This window comes from Oncorhynchus tshawytscha, linkage group LG26 (genome assembly GCF_018296145.1).
Source record: "Oncorhynchus tshawytscha isolate Ot180627B linkage group LG26, Otsh_v2.0, whole genome shotgun sequence".
NCBI lineage: Eukaryota > Metazoa > Chordata > Actinopteri > Salmoniformes > Salmonidae > Oncorhynchus > Oncorhynchus tshawytscha.
The window spans coordinates 33,975,552-33,992,873 of record NC_056454.1 but is presented as its reverse complement, the minus strand read 5'-3'; the positions used below and the strand labels follow the sequence as shown (position 1 = coordinate 33,992,873).

Here is a 17,322-nt window from a genome sequence, read left to right as displayed (position 1 = left end):
ATATGTTTTCATGTCTTTATTGAACACACCGTGTAAACATTCACAGTGCAAAAAGTATGTGAAACCTTGGATTTAATAACTGGTTGACCCTCCTTTGGCAGCAATAACCTCAACCAAAAGTTGGACCATTCCTCTTTACAAATCTGTTTCAGTTCAGCATTGTTCTTGGGATGTCTGGTGTGAACAGCTCTCTTGAGATCATGCGGGTTGAGGTCAGGACTCTGATTGGGCAACTCCAGAAGGTTATTTTCTTCTGTTGAAGCCATTATGTTGTTGATTTACTTCCCTGTTTTGGGTCGTTGTGCTGTTGCATCACCCAACTTCGCAGACAGATAACCTTACATTCTCCTGCAAAATGTCTTGATAAACTAGGAAATTCATTTTTCCATCGATGATAGCAAACTGTCCAGGCCCTGAGGCAGCAAAGCAGCCCCAAAACATGATGCTCCCTCCACTATACTTTACAGTTGGGATGAGGTTTTGATGTTGGTGTGCTGTGCCTTTTTTTCTCCACACATAGTGCTGTATGTTCCTTCCAAACAACTGAACTTTAGTTTAATCTGTCCACAGAATATTTAGCCAGTAGCGCTGTGGAACATCCAGGTGCTCTTTTGCGAACTTCAGACGTGCAGCATTGTTTTTTTGGACAGCAGTGACTTCTTCCATGGTGTCCTCACATGACCACCAATCTTGTTCAGTGTTTTACGTAGACTCCTCAGCAGATATGTTTGCATGTTCCAGAGATTTCTGTAAGTCTTTAGGTGTCACTCTAGGATTCTTCTTAACCTCATTGAGCATTCTGCTCTGTGCTCTTGCAGTCATCTTTGCAGTATGGCAACTCCTAGGGAGAGTAGCAACAGTGCTGAACTTTCTCCATTTATAGACAATTTGTCTTACCGTGGACTGATGAACATCAAGGCTTTTAAAGATACTTTTGTAACCCTTTCCAGGTTTATGCTAGTCAAATAATTCTTAATCTTAGGTTTTCTGAGATCTCTTTTGTTTGAGGCATAGTCCACAGCAGGCAATGCTTCTTGTGAATAACAAACTCAAATTTTGTGAGTGTTTTTTATAGGGCAGGGAAGCTCTAACCAACATCTCCAATCTCCTCATTGATTGGACTCCAGGTTAGCTGACTCTTGACTCCAATTAGCTTTTGGAGAAGTCAATAGCCTTGGGGTTCACATACCTTTTCCAACGTACACTGTGAATGTTTAAATTATGTATTAAATAAAGACAAGAAAAATACAATCATTTGTGTGTTATTAGTTTAAGGACAATGTGTTTGCCTATTGTTGTGACTTAGATGAAGATCAGATCAAATTGTATGACCAATTTATGCAGAAATCCAGGTAATTCCAAAGGGTTCACATACTTTTTCTTGCCACTGTACACATGGGGGATACAACCATCCTAAGACACAGAATCATTAGAACACTTGTTATGGTACTGCCCATATGTAGCTTGTTTTTGGTCGCAGGTTCAGGAATGGCTGAAGAATTACAACATTTACCTGGAGCTAAATCTGCAATTAGCACTGCTGGGTGATTTGAAAAGTCATAGTCAATCTATCAATAATATAATAATACTCTTACATTTCTCTTACATTTAATCTTTAATTTACAATCAGTAGAAACTATGAGAATAGAAAGGTTCAGGACTTTTGTGAAACATCACAACACAGTTGAAAAATATATGGCTAATAGAAATGGGATGTTGTTCAGAAATAGATGGGAGGGGTTGAGGGGAGCTGAAAGGTGGGCCTAAAAATAACAAAAATATATTTTTTTAAACAAGATAACTAAGGTAAAATATACTGTGTCCATAAAATGAATATAGTATGTTTAAGCTGGAAGTTGAAGTCTATTGTTGTCCAATTATGTTTAAGGGAAACTAATATATTAAAAATAATATATATAGCAAAGAATATTCATATTAAAGCTGATCTACCCGCTTAAAATTAAAATAAAACATCGAAATGACACAATTTCATGTGTAAAACGTCTAAAGACCGGCATCACTATACTGAGAGCTTTGCCGTTTCTAAAATGACATATTTTGTTCACGTGTTTTTGGGGCCACCATACTACACATCAAGGATGAGGAAGTGATTTCCTGTTTAGGGTACGTTTCTCAAAATCATGTGAAATCACATGAAAGAGGTCTGGACATTTCTATAACATACCAATAGATATCTGGTTGTAAAAAAAGAAAACTACTCCTTTAAACGTTACAACAGAATGACAGCAACACAACAAAACTCTCCCACACGCACACAACAGCTGTGGCTGAAGCACGCCACCCACTCTACAGCCTGTACAAACACAATCTAACTGACAAACTATTGGACAAACAGTTACCCCTCTTCTGTCAACAACTAAGGAAAACTTTGTGAGAGGTAATTTAGCCCTAAATCGGGTACAGTACTGTATAATTACACTGTATTACTGTATACAATGAGGGAATTGGCTGAGACCCTATTCAAGCTGCTAGAGAAAAGGTCTGTCTCCAATGCTTTGGAAGAAAATCATACAGAATACAGTATTTTGCACTACATAAGTGCACCTCCCATCCCACCCTCTATCTCACCCCCTGAACGATTTAATTAGGGTAATGCAGCAATTTAGAAAGATTCTGGAATAGTAGAGAGCGACTTAGAGTTACAGTGCCAGTCAAAAGTTTGGACACACCTACTCATTCAAGGGTTTTTCTTTATTTTTACTATTTTCTACATTGTAGAATAATAGTGGAGACATCAGCACTATGAAATAACACATATGGAATCATGTAGTAAGCAAAAAAAAATGTTAAACAAATATATTTTAGATTTTAGATTCTTCAAAGTAGCCACCCTTATGGTAGTAAGTGCCAGGTGCACCGGTTTGAGTGTGTCAAGAACTGCAACGTGGCTGGGTTTTTCAAACACAACAGTTTCCTGTGTGTATTAAGAATGGTCCACCACACAAAGGACATCCAGACAACTTGTCACAACTGTGAGAAGCACTGGAGTCAGGGCCAGCATCCCTGTGTAAAGCTTTTCCGGCACCTGGTAGAGTCCAAGCCCCGACGAAGTAAGGCTGTTCTGAGGGCAAACGGCGAGCAACTCAAGTGTTCCTAATGTTTTGTACACTCAGTGAATATCTATATTGTGGAAGATCTCTGTCAGATGTGGTACACCAATCTCTGAGAGCTGACAAACTACCAGTTGCTTGGCAACCACTTCAGTTTTTAGGTGTAAGTTTAAGAGGCTGTGGTTACATCCTAAATGGCACCCTGTTCACTAGGGGCTCTGGTCAAAAGTGGTGCACTATATAGGGAATATGGTGCCATTTGGGACTAATACTGTCCTGCTCTGGGGAAATGCTGGGATAACACACTTATTTCACTGTAGTTCTTTCACAGCAAACAAGTTGCAATCATTACAAAGGTTAAAAAGAGACCGATAAAGTTAGGCGAGAGGGTAAGAGATGGAGAATCTGTTAAATACAGAGAGAAAGAGAGAAAAATGTACACAAACAGTTGAAGTCAGAAGTTACACCAAATACATTTAAACTCAATTTTTCCCAATTCCTGACATTCAATCCTAGTAAAAATGTATTGTCTTAAGTCAGTTAGGATCCCCACTTCATTTTAAGAATGTGAAATGTCAGAATAATAGTAGAGAGAATGATTTATTTCAGCTTTTATTTCTTTCATCACATTCCCAGTGGGTCAGACGTTTATATACACTCAATTAGTATTTGGTAGCATTGCCTTTAAATTGTTTAACTTGGGTCAAACGTTTCGGTTAGACTTTCACAAGCTACCCACAATAAGTTGGGTGAATTTTGGCCCATTCCTCCTGACAGAGCTGGTGTAACAGTCAGGTTTGTAGGCCTCCTTGTTCGCACACGCTTTTTCAGTTCTGCCCACAAGTTCTCTATAGGATTGAGGTCAGGGCTTTATGATGGCCACTACAATACCTTGACTTTGTTGTCCTTATGCCATTTTGCCACAACTTTGGAAGTATGCTTGCGGTCATTGTCCATTTGGAAGACACATTTGCGACCAAGATTTTACTTCCTGATTGATGTCTTGAGATGTTGCTTTAATATATCCACGTAATTTCCCCTCCTCATGATGCCATCTATTTTGTGAAGTGCACCAGTCCCTCCTGCAGCAAAGCACCCCCATAACATGATGCTGCCACCCCCGTGCTTCAAGGTTGGGATGGTGTTCTTCGGCTTGCAAGCCTCCCCCTTTTTCCTCCAAACATAACAATGGTCATTATGGCCAAACAGTTCTATTTTTGATTCATCAGACCAGAGGAAATTTCTCCAAAAAGTACAATCTTTGTCCCCATGTGCAGTTGCAAACCGTAGTCTGGCTTTTTTATGGCAGTTCTGGAGCAGTGCCTTCTTCCTTGCTGAGCAGCCTTTCAGGTTATGTCGACATAGGACTCGTTTTACTGTGGATATAGATACTTTTGTACCTGTTTCCTCCAGCATCTTCACAAGGTCCTTTGCTGTTGTTCTGGGATTGATTTGCACTTTTCACACAAAGGTACATTCATCTCCAGGAGACAGAATGCGTCTCCTTCCTGAGCGGTATGATGGCTGCGTGGTCCCATGGTGTTTATACTTGTGTACTGTTGTTTGTACAGATGTTGGTGTTTGTACCTTTAGGCGTTTGGAAATTGCTCCCAAGGATGAACCAGACTTTGCTGATATCTTTTGATTTTCCCGTGATGTCAAACAGAGACACTGGGTTTGAAGGTAGGCCTTGAAATACATCCACAGGTACACCTAAAATTGACTCAAATGATGTCAATTAGCCTATCAGAAGCTTCTGAAGCCATGACATCATTTTTCTGAAGCTGTTTATAGGCACAGTCAACCTAGTGTACGTAAACTTCTGACCCACTGGAATTGTGATACAGTGAATTATAAGTGAAATAATCAGTCTGTAAACAATTGTTGGAAAAATGACTTGTGTCATACACAAAGTAGATGTCCTAACAAACTTGCCAAAACTATAGTTTGTTAACAAGAAATTTGAGGATTAGTTGAAAAACGAGTTTTAATGACTCCAACCTAAGTGTATGTAAACTTCCAACTTCAACTGTAGCTCTGAAGCAGTAACATTAAATTACCAAACGAACCATCTCCCAGAAAAGAGAAGCCCAGAATGAACATGGGAGCTGAGGAGAAGAAAGATGCAATTCAAAGTAAATAGCAAATAATAAAAGAAATCCAAAAAGTTGAGTGACTGACTGTTCACAACAAGCACATTTGAAAAATGAAGTCAAATGAAAAATGTATAACAAATGAGTTTATTCTAATAAAATGCAAACACTGAACATGACAAATTAACTAACAAATGAGACAAAATTTAAAAAATTAGATTAACAAAATAATTTAGCAAAATTTAACAAAAACAGAAGCTTCAAACAACTGTAAGGATGAGGTTAATGTCAAGTACTTTGTGAAACTGCTGATGTAAAAATGGCTTTATTAATACATTTGATTTATTGATGAGATGAGAATGTTGATATTTGCAGCCACATTGCAGATGCCTCCCTAGCCCAGCCAGCGGGACATTCCAAATGGCACCCTATTTCCTATTTAGTGAGCTACTTTTGACCATGCCCTACAGGCCCTATAGAGAATAGGGTGCCATTTGGGACGAAACCCAGGAGTGGTTGGTCACCTGTAGGTTTCCTCCTAGCAGAGGGGTGGGGTTGGGGTTGGGGCTGGGCGGGACTTGGGTGTCGGACCGCAGTAGGCTTTAACACACTCTTCCGGGATGGAGAGGAGCGCGTCTCTGCTTTCTTAGTCAGCTCAGTCTTCTTGTTCACGGCTAGGAGAAGGATGAGGTAGAGACATAGTCAAAGAGAAAAAAGGAAGAATGTACAAGTAGCATCAGAAGGAAGAGTGAGAGATAGTCAAAGAGAGAAAATAAAGGAAAGGACATAGTGTGGCACAAAGGTTTGGTAGTACAGACACCCACCAAGAAAGGCTCTCTGAATGCCAGTTAACATTCATCTGAGATCTTAAAGGCTTTTAAAGATGATAATATTTGACAATTAGAATGAAAGAGAATAACAAAATCTGTCAATTAATAATATATAACTACAAAGAACTATATAGAAATGTTTTTAATTATTGGTTTCCCAGACACATATCCAGCCTTGTCCTGGACTATAAAGCTATTTAAATCGAGAAGTATCTGGGAATCTGGCCCTCTAGAGTAACAAACTGAATGGAGATCTACACCACTTCAAATCAAAGAGAATTTAATAATCTGTCAATTAATAATGTATAACTACAAATCATTTACAAAAATTAAATAAATAGAGTAACAAAATGATTTGGAGAGATACTGTAGTTCTGAACCTTTTTTCTTCTTGATGTCTTCCCTGGGGATACAGACAGTCTCCTTGCGGACGGGTTTACGTTCAGGGGTGGAGACGCACCCCTCGCGCCCCCTCACACGCGCGCTTTTAGCCTTGGGCTTCACTGGCTGCTTTTCCTGCTTCTGCTGCTGGAGAGTCTTGTACTTCTTGACTGGTGGGGCTGGGACCCGGTCGGCTCTCAGGGGCTCGATCTGCTCGGCAGCCATGCTCATGTCATCATCCACATCTACAGTGGAGAGATCTAGGTACAAAACAGACATGGTAAGGTCATCATCATGCAGTAGTACCATGGACACAACACAAAATATGGCCATAACACTCATAAACTGGATAAAACAGTGTTGATTTGTAATTTTGTTATGATGATGAAATATGAAGTCTCCACTGTGAAAATATTGTAATAAACATGAACAGGTATCAGATCCATATATTTCAAGAAACTAGGCGTATATCCCATGTCCCTACTTCAAAGAAGAGGCATTACTTGGGTGCGATGAGCCAAGTAAAGCCTCCCCCCGGCCAAACCCTCCCGTAACCCAGACGGCACTGGGCCAATCATGGCCGGTTGTGATACAGCCTGGGATTGAACCTAGGTCTGTAGAGACGCCTCTAGCACTGCGATCCAGTGCCTTGGACCGCTGCACCACTTGGGAGGCCTAAAATCATGTATTTTTTATATAGTGTGTGTTTACTACAGATAGTAATGTGACGAACAACATGACTAAGATATCAGATTAGCATATAGGCCAAGGACTAGATAAAGTGTATTTTTAAGACTACTTTTTGCTACTACATTCACCACTTTTAGTCTTGAAATCTTTGGTTGTTTCCTACACTGTGCATCCTTAAAGGACATGGGAGGAGCTACTGCTTAAGAGGTGTGAACGATGCTAAATGGGTGTAGACAAAGAAGAGCTCTCCAGTAGGTGTACCAAAACATTAACGGGCCATTTTGTCAAAAGTGAGGTAACAAATTTATCAACTTTCAAAGCAGAATTACTTTCCCATTGTTCTTCAACTGTAGTGTATGATATACCATTTTGTAGCTCTGAGTCTCTACTTTTATCCGATGTAAAAAACACCTTTACAAATGTTGCTACATTGGACCGAATCGAGACGGTCACATATTGACTATACTATTGCATTCCTCTAACCACTGATTATATTATTATTTGTGGTCATTAAACATGTAATTTATCTGTCATTGAAACATTATTATTATTGGATTATAACAGAGAGAAATCTCACCTTGAGTATCGACCCAAGAGCTGTCTAGGATGGAGTCGTCCATGGTTGTCTCGTCTCTGTCGTAGCTCTCTGTCTGTCCCTCGGTCTCCAACTGCACCTCCTTCTCTGGGGAGGCCTGCACCTCCTTCTCAAGGACCTCCTCTGAGACATCCCCCACCTCCTCTAGACTAGCTGCCTCCATGATCTCCACCTCCTGGGACTCCTCCTCCTCCTCCTCTGGTGTCTCAGGCTCGGGAGGAGCGGAAAAACGCACGCTGTGTCCTGGCTCCTCACCCTCGTCGATGGTCTGGACTACAGTGATGAAGTCATCTTCTACAGTCACCACTGACTCTATGGCAGCTCTGGGTTCTGGAACATCAATCAACGCTGCTCCTGCCCCTGCCAGAACTTCACTATCTTCCTCCTCCTCTTCCTCCTTGTTTGTCATTCTATCCTTCTCAACCTTCTTTTCTTTCTCTATAGGCATTGATGGTTTTATCTTTATCATGATTTCATCTGGTTCCACTGCCTGCTCTGTATCCTCCTTCTCCCCCTCTACCTTTTTATTTTCTTCCATGGTCCTCTCTTTGACCTCTATAACCTGCTCCTTCAGCTCCTCTTTGCTAACTTTCTCGTCATCATCTTCTGTGGTGCTCACACCACTACCTGACACAGATGGAGACGTCGTCATGGGGTCAATCTTTGTTGGCGTTGTCTGACCTCCCGTCTGTTTAGGTTTCTCTATTTCCGTAACTGAAATCTTGTCTTCTTCTGTGGTGCTCACACCATCACCTGACACAGATGGAGACGTCACCATGATGTCAACCTTGGTTGGTGTTGTCTGACCTCCCGTCTGTTTAGGTTTCTCTATTTCCGTAACTGAAACCTTTTCTTCTTCTGTGGTGCTCACACCATCACCCGACACAGAGGGAGAAGTCACAATAATGTCAACCTTGGTTGGCGTTGTCTGACCTCCATTCTGTTTAGGTTTCTCTATTTCCATAACTGGAACCTTGTCTTCTTCTGTGGTGCTCACAACACCACCTGACACAGAGGGAGACGTCACCATGACGTCAAGCTTTGTTGGTGTTGTCTGACCTCCCGTCTGTTTAGGTTTCTCTGTCTCCGTAACTGAAATCTTGTCTTCTTCTGTGGTGCTCACACTATCACCTGACACAGATGGAGACGTCACCATGATGTCAACCTTGGTTGGCGTTGTCTGAACTCCCGTCTGTTTAGGTTTCTCTATTTCCAGAACTGGAATCTTATCTTCTTCTGTGGTGCTCACACCATCACCTGACACAGATGGAGAAGTCACCATGATGTCAACCTTCGTTGGCGTTGTCTGACCTCCATTCTGTTTAGGTTTCTCTGTCTCCATAACAGGAACCGTGTCTTCTTCTGTGGTGCTCACACCATCACCTGACACAGATGGAGAAGTCACCATGATGTCAACCTTCGTTGGCGTTGTCTGACCCCCATTCTGTTTAGGTTTCTCTGTCTCCATAACAGGAACCGTGTCTTCTTCTGTGGTGCTCACACCATCACCTGACACAGATGGAGACGTTGCCATGACGTCAAGCTTTGTTGGTGTTGTCTGACCTCCTGTCTGCTTAGGTTTCTCTGTCTCCGTAACTAAAATTGTGTCTTCTTCTGTGGTGCTCAAACCACCAACTGACACTGATGGAGACATCACCATGATATCAACCTTCTTTGGTGTTGTCTGACCTTCCGTCTGTTTAGGTTTCTCTGTCTCCATAACTGAAACATTATCTTCTTCTGTGGTACTCTCCACAGAGGAGGCTGGGGAGGGCCTAACGGGCCTGCCGATCCTGTCCTTGGCAACTCCAGTCAGTTGGTAGACGTCTTCAGCATCCACCTCCTCGTATGCCTCCTGGTGCACAAGGAACTTGTCCTTCACCTTCTCCCTGAGCTCCTGCAGCTCCCGCTCCTCCTCCATGCTCAGGGGCCTGTCCTCCATCTCCAGCCGGCGGATCTGCCTCTCATAGGCAGCCATCTCAGCATCTGTCTCGGGTCCATTGTTTCCTAGCTTCCCCTCCTCTTCCAGGGTAACCGTCACTGTAGGAGTTACAAAGGACTCGGCTGACTTCAGAGCTGAAGCTGGTTTGTCTTTTTGGTTTTCCATGGAAGCATTTTCATGGCTGATCTTTTTGTTGTCTTTTTCCTCTGAAGCTGAATCCTTCTGTCCCATTTGTTTGGTTTCTTCTTTTTCTTTGGAACCGGCGCTCTCAGCTAACTGACTGGTCTTCTCGTCTTCGGCTAGTTTGTCTCTGGCATCGATTTTCAGTTTCTCCTCTGCCATCTTTTCCTCCAGAGCCATAGGGGTAAAGCGCTGGGGCGGGGAGTCAATGGGACTATGGAGGTCAGCAGGGGAAGGCATGGGTCCTGAGTACTCACTGAACACACAGTAACCCAACTCCTCCAGCTGGCTCTCACTCTTGGCAAGACTCTGGTTCTGACTCTGGTCCCCCAGAACCAGGTTAGCCAGGGAGTCGCTGCCAAGCACTTGGGCGTCCACAGGGACAGACTTCCTCCTCATGATCTCAGGGTCAGTGTTCTCAGAAGCCAGTCTAGACCTGCTGCCCGCAAGGTCCAGCATTTCAGGTAGGTCAGGAGCCATGACTGTCCCGTTTTTGTAGTAGTATTTGGGTGGGAAGGGAGATTCTGGGGACTCTGACCCCTGGGGGCTGGTCTTTTCACCGGGGGTCTCTGTTGCTGTGTTGTGGGGAGGAGATGAAGAGTCGGACGTGACTGAGGCTGCCGTCTCCAGGATCAGGGGACGGAAGGGTGGTGGCTCCTTCTCCACAGATGGGGTGGTGACTGGGAGATAGTTTGCAGACTCCTCCAGACTGCCGCTGGTAAAAGACATGATATCCGTAGCCAGTGGGGAGAAGTTTCTAGGTCGTCCATGACCACTGGGATCTATCGATCCAATCGTAATGTTGAGAGAGTAGCTTCTTTGATCCAGGGCCAGCTTCCCAGGAGACAGCCTACATTCGTTACTCCTGTCCAGGGCCGGTAAGGTCTCCTTTTGATCTCCCATCGTGTCTGATTTCTCCTCCACTGACTGTGTTTGTGCTAGCATGCTGTAGTTGATCTCAAGGGGTGACGGAACTGTTGGGGAACTGCTCCCCAAGACCTTCTTCTCTTCTCCTGCGGTGCTCAGTTCATAATAACCTTCTGCTTGAACCCCCTTGGATCCCTCGTCTGGCTTCAGGGCCGAAGTCTCGAAATAAGCTGACATGCCCGATTTGTCTTTGTTAGAGTCAGATGGGACACCTTGTACTTGACCTTGGCCTCCAGCTGTAGTGAACCCAGACCCTGAATCCGTCGTGAGGTTACTGGACTCAAGAACTTCCACTGACGGCTGCTTCTCTGAGACTGTTTTAGGTTCATCCAGTATAGACATTTTGCTAAGCTCTTTGGCTTGGCTCTGGCTGTTTGAAGGTAAAGGGGACAGAGAAGGGGAAGCCATGTCCGTTTTGGGGATTAGGGGTGCTGCTGTGTGGTCCCTGCTGTGGAAAGCTGGACTCTCTTGTTCAGTGAAGTCTGGGCTGAGGGATCCACTCCTCTCGCTCTCTGGTTTGTCCGTGTCCATCTTCAAGGCTGTAAGTTAAATCTTTAGTAGTTTGTTTGGTTTTGCTTCAACATTCAGCTATTAAAGGTAGGCTACTTTGTTTTAGGTCAGCCATTTTAACCAGGGCCAGCCATACTATCACAGACACAGGCAAAGCTCTGCTCCAGACTCAAAGCCTGTTATCACTTACTGTAGCACAATACAAAGAGCATCGAGCATCACTGAGGCAGGACAGGAGCATGAGGCGGAACCCATGAGGCGGAACCCATGAGGCGGAACCCACTCACTGATGGACGAAACAATGGCATGGAACGTGACGGAACGTTATGGAACCGGAATGACGGAACCGGAATGTGCAGGCAGCCATGGCGTTGATGGATGAGAAGAACCAAGCAATGAGAAATGGAATTGACAACTTTACATATCTAATAAAGGGTAAAATAATAGCCTTTCTGTCATTATTTCCAGGCTTTATGGAGAAATCCTAATGATTTGCATATAGCTAAATGTCTGCTTTACACCCTGATTGATGATTTTTGATTACATATTCAACTATTACCTTTGAGGACAATGGACAATCATCTATCATCAAATTTTCCTAGAATAAGTTGTATAAGTTCTAATTTTATTTAAAGTATAATGTTATTAAGATCAACTAATACATAAATATATTTCAACAATAGGAAAAATGACAGAATAACACTATTGACACAATATCTAAAATATGAAAACCAGTGAAATGGCAATAAAAACACTTGATATTGATATTATTACGAAACACAGCTGAATCCAATAGAGAACGAGTGATTTACATGCTATATAAATGAGGCATTTTAATGGCAAACATCACTGGCAGAAAGACACTGAGCAATGGGTTAACACCAATGAGACATCAATACATCAGTAAGTAGCATCAGAGAAGGGAAAGCTTGGTTGGGAGGATCGGCGACATTTCATTAACACAGAGACACGAAAAGCCCGGCCTCAAAAATTGCAGCTAAAAACTGAAAACAAAAGCAAAGAGAAAGCAAAAAGGAGGAATCAGGAAGAACTTTTTAAAACATGGCTCCAAGCTTTCACCTGTGTTGCCTTGCAGCCTTCAGCAGAGCATAGCGGGGGGGGATTCCCTTAAAGCCTAAATGATATTATTGTCTACACACAATACAATAACATGCAGCCTGGGAGAGGAGAGAGAGGACAGACAGACACACCTTCCTCAGGACTCTCCTCCTCCCCCTCAGCCTCTGCCACCTCCTCCTCCTCCACCCTCCCGTTAGGGCCTTCTGGGGCGGCACTAGCTGCCTCGGCCTGTATGGGTGGCACAGTATGGGCCTCGCCTATGGCCTCTGCCTGCTCTAAGGGCTCGGCTGGGGGGCTGTCCAGCTCAGGCTCATCCCCACTCCACAGCTCCTCAAGAACTGCTGCGATTTCTGCTGCTGCCCCTTCCATCTCCTCCTCCAACATCAACACCTCTTCCTCCTCCTCCTCCTCCTCGAATGTGTCTGTAAGAGCCTCGACGGTCTCTACTTTGTATAAAAGAAGTAGACATCAAGACTACGGGTTGGCAACACAGACTTGGGTTACATAGGTACAAATCGGTGGGACACTTTCAGCTCTGTAAAGGTGGCTCACGGTGTATACTGTATAGAATCTATTGTAGACAGAGATAGATGCACTGGTCACAGATGTTGTAGCGTATGAGTGAGTGACGTTTCTCCCCCGGTCATGTGGTTTCTTTGGGTTTGGACTGTATGGGATGTTTTGGATCATAGAGTTTAAGCATGCAGAGGCTGTTCTTTATATTAAAGATATAAAATCTTCCTGAAAGAAAGATTAGATACTGGTCCGGCACACTGTTGCATATTCTTGTAGTTTTATTGAGTGCAATTGTGACAGCGTGAACCCAAAGGTTTTCGTCTGGCTATAAAAGAACCCTCACCTCACCTGTCTGTAAAATCTGCTGTGGATCGATGTTATCAAAATGCACACAATGGCCATAGTTGGTCTCTCTCTGTCACACACGCACCATGCCGACACAGGCTATTTCCATTCAAACATACCTTTATCTGTAACAAAATGCATGCGTGATACACCATAACAGTCTTTTGCAAGCAAAGTTGTGCACTGTAGCTATACATACAGCACATTCTACATTAAGTGGACTAGGCCTTCCCATTGTCAGTTGAGAGAAGAGCCACCGAAATATATCAGAAATCCTGCTCTCACCGCATCCAAGTTCTGAAACCATAACCTGAGTTGATCCATGTGATGGATAGTGGGGTGTGGGCACTATGTTCCAAAAGGGTTCTTCGGCTGTCCCCATAAGAACACCATTTTATTTCCAGTTAAAACCTGTTTTGGTTTCGTGTAGAAACTTTTTTGTTTCCATGTAGAACCCTCTGTGGAAAGGGTTCTACAAGGAACCAAAAAAGGTTCTACCTGGAACCAAAACAGGTTCTTCAAAGGATTCTCCTATGGCCACAGCCAAAAAAAACTTTCAGGTTCTAGATAGTGTAGTGTATGCAGAGGCAGAGACAGACAGTGGCTCCAAGGAGAACATGTCCTTTATCACTGTTCTAGGATCAGCCCTGGATCAGTAATCAATCCTCCAAACCCAAACCATTAGAAGTTACGAAACAGATCCCCAACAAGCATATCCTCACATCCTCTCTATGTGATCAGCACACACACCTGCAGTTCGATAATTCTATTGCGTCTTCCTAATCCATTCCCTGTGGATTAAGGGGCTACAGTATACAACGCTGCAGTACTGTTCTGCATGCGGAGCATGCTCTGCACAGTGATGTGCGATTGATTTCTTTAACTCTGGGCCGGGGGTGCCTCTGCTCCTAACTCCTAAGCTGTCATGTTGACTATGAGTTGCAAATTGAGATTCTGAAATCCTGCTTAGAGGCAGAAAGATGCTGCTCAACCCAACAGGCTTTATGCAGCAGCTTTACGCCTGCCCTCGCCATGCGGCACGGTGCTCAGTGTTTTACATTACGCCAGGCGGCTGGGCTGCTGTGTGTCTGTGTGTGTCTATGGAGCAGGGCAGTGACTGGATGTGGCAGCAGTGTACAGCCTGCTAGGTCACACCACAGCAGGGGCACTCTCTGCACAGCGAGAGGAGATAGAGAGGAGGACTGATGCCTTATGGCGTCCGCACGCTTCTCGGCCGAAACAGTTTGGAACAGTTAGTGCATACGGTATATTTTGATGACATTTTGTGAAATTTTTCTTCGTTTTGGACTTTGGCAAGAGTTTTTATGGCTGTTCGGGCACACACATGTTTTTCTTGAGGCAAGCCTGTCGGTAGCCGAAGACCACGCCCCCTTGTTGGCGATTTGGCCAATAGTAGGGTTTCTTCAATGAAGTGCATATTGCCATTCAACGAGAGATGACTCGGCCTCGTACATTTTTTTACTTGGGAAATACTGCACCAAACATCCCAGACAGATGCAAAATTGGTTGACTAAGCTCTCCATGGCAAAAACGTCAAACCTCTAAGAAATCTGTCATTAATTATCTTAGATTAATTGTATTTTTAAGAAGTGTATACTGGCTATGGTGTCTCAAAACAGACAAACAGAACTATTGCCGCCTTTTATTCGTTTTTCAAGCAAAGGTCTTTTAAGAGAGTATGCGAGCACACTCGTTCGGTTCAGCTAGCTGAGCTCGGCTAGGCACCAGCCGAACTGAAGCATGCGGACGCCTTTATACAGTCTGCAAGCTGGAGACATAGAGGCGTTGTTGCTCTGTAATAATACTAGACACCTAGCAATTTTATGAAGTTGGTTTTAGCTAGCCCACATAGGTTCCCAATCTCCCAACTAGCTACCAAGAAGCCATTTCATGCTATCAATCAAGTTTTTATTTTACTAGGCAAGCCAGTTAAGAACAAATTCTTATTTTACAATGATGGCCTACCCCGGCCAAAGCCTCCCCTAACCCGGACCAATTGTGCGCCGCCCTATGGGACTCCCGATCACAGCCAGTTGTGATACAACTGAACCAGGGTCTGTAGTGACGCCTCTAGCACAAAGATGTTGTGCCTTAGACCGCTGCGCCACTCGGGAGCCCCAAGTTAGTTTTTCTAACTTGTCTAACTATCTTAGCTAGGATGCCTGTTGGCAAACTTTAGAAAAGCAATCAATAGCTAAATGTAATGAATAAGTCTCACATTCCTTTTAATCTTTTACCCAGATTTTAGCAGATGCAGAGAAGCATATTTAACTGCAGTCAGGAGGATACAGAGAGCTCAAGAGATATGCTTGGATATGCAGAAAAATACACATCTTTTTTTACATAGAATTAAGCATATTAATTATGGCCCTATATTGCAAAAAGCTGTTTCAGATGTTTGAAAAGTTTAAAATTGCAGGGGACCAAGCCACCTTCCGAATCCCTCCGATGTTTGTGGTACATGGAGCCCCTTCATCCAGCCTACTACAGAAAACATTAACTTCAGCCTTGATGAGGTGCTAAGGACTTGTCTTTGTCGACTAATACTATAAGCCTTTGAAGTTGTGAGAGAGCGTATTGAGAGTGTGTGAGAGCATGTGTGTGTATTTGCAGTGCAGTGCGTGTTTGTGTTGAGCTGAACATCGTCCTGTGGATCCTGGTGATCTACAACGTGTGTGTGTGTGTGTGTGTGTGTGTGTGTGTGTGTGTGTGTGTGTGTGTGTGTGTGTGTGTGTGTGTGTGTGTGTGTGTGTGTGTGTGTGTGTGTGTGTGTGTGAGCGGGTGATGGGACACATGAGAAGGGAGGGCTCAGGGATGAGTTTGTCTTTGATGGAGCGATGACAGACAGAGACATAACACATGGCATGAAGATGTCACAGACCGGCAGAGAGGAAAACATGTGCATGGAACAAGTCTTAGTTCATGCACCTCTGTATATTGCTGCAAGCCATTTGGACCACAGGAAGTCCTGCGCCTGCATGCCACTCTGTTTAAGTGATTTGCATATGGCTTTTTTTTTAACCTGTATGCATAAACATTTTATGATATGCATCCTTGCAAGTATGCACATGTAGGTTTAAGAATTTTCTCAGGCAAATTTGTGTTCAAATTAAAAATGAAATCAGTTATGTTTATATTCGTCGGATCACTTTGTTAAGTGATGGGATGCTTCCGGAGGCAAAGTCGACTACAGTGAACAAATGGCTTTGATTGAGATAAATCACAACAAACTAGATCATCTAAACATCACAAAACATGAAAGTGCTCAGATTCTTTGAACTAATGGACACCACAGGGACACAAACAAACACACGGACGGACGGACGGAAAGACGGAGGTTATTGGTCGAACCACAGAAAAGGGGGATCGGGGGTAAAAGAGAGGGAGAAAGAGGAAGGTAGGAGGAAGAAGGGAAGATAGGAAGGAAGAATGGCGTACGTAGAGGAACCATGCGCGGTTCACCTTGGATCTGTCTAAAGGCAGCGGCCGGCACTGAGGGCCGAGAGGAGACCGAGCGATCCCACTCAGGGCTGAACAAGGGGTGATCATAGTATTCCTCGTCAGAGTGGTAGGGGTCATCCTCGGGCATAGACACAGAGATGGAGGGGGCGAGGAACTTGCACCTCTCCCGAGAATTTTGGAAGTGGTGGAGAGGGCAGGCCTCCTCCTCCTCATCCCCTACATCTACAAACAACAGACACACAGGAGAAGAACGTACTGCAGGGGAAATCTGGACACACACAGAGAGAGAGAGACAGACAGGGAGAGGGAGAGGGAAAGACTCACAGAGAAACAGACAGGGAGGGAAAGAAATTGAGGAAGGGAAAGGGGGAGGGAGGTAGAGGGACAAACAACAGACACACAGGAGAAGAACGTACTGCAGGGGAAATCTGGACACACACAGAGAAACACACAGGGAGGTAGGGAGGGATGGAGAAGGGGGTATAGAGGGACTTGGTGTTGGGGAGAAAGAGAGAGACTGATGAGAGCGAGGAAGAGAAAGTAGTAGAGATAAAGAGGAAAAAAAAGATTGAGAGAACAAGGGAAAACTAAGACAAAGGGTGAGAGAGAGAGAGAGAGAGAGAGAGAGAGAGAGAGAGAGAGAAGCAACAAGACAAAGACACAAGGACAGTGACCAGCA

The 17,322-nt window shown here is 43.9% G+C and overlaps 1 protein-coding gene across 16 annotated transcripts in view; it reads right to left on the bottom strand.

Moving 5' to 3' along the window:
* The window catches only part of LOC112225568 (microtubule-associated protein 2), a 169,650-nt gene that overhangs the window by 30,547 nt on the left and 121,781 nt on the right, over positions 1 to 17,322 (bottom strand). For 13 of the 16 annotated variants that reach the window (XM_042306501.1, XM_042306505.1, XM_042306506.1 and 10 more), the window contains 5 exons: positions 16,644 to 16,865; positions 12,431 to 12,742; positions 7,643 to 11,248; positions 6,375 to 6,635; positions 5,689 to 5,838 (listed from right to left, as the gene is read on the bottom strand). In XM_042306501.1, coding sequence (XP_042162435.1) covers positions 5,689 to 5,838; positions 6,375 to 6,635; positions 7,643 to 11,248; positions 12,431 to 12,742; positions 16,644 to 16,865 — 4,551 coding nt within the window. The remainder of the gene's footprint in view (positions 1 to 5,688; positions 5,839 to 6,374; positions 6,636 to 7,642; positions 11,249 to 12,430; positions 12,743 to 16,643; positions 16,866 to 17,322) is intronic. The other 3 variants (XM_042306512.1, XM_042306511.1, XM_042306513.1) reach the window with 3 other exon arrangements.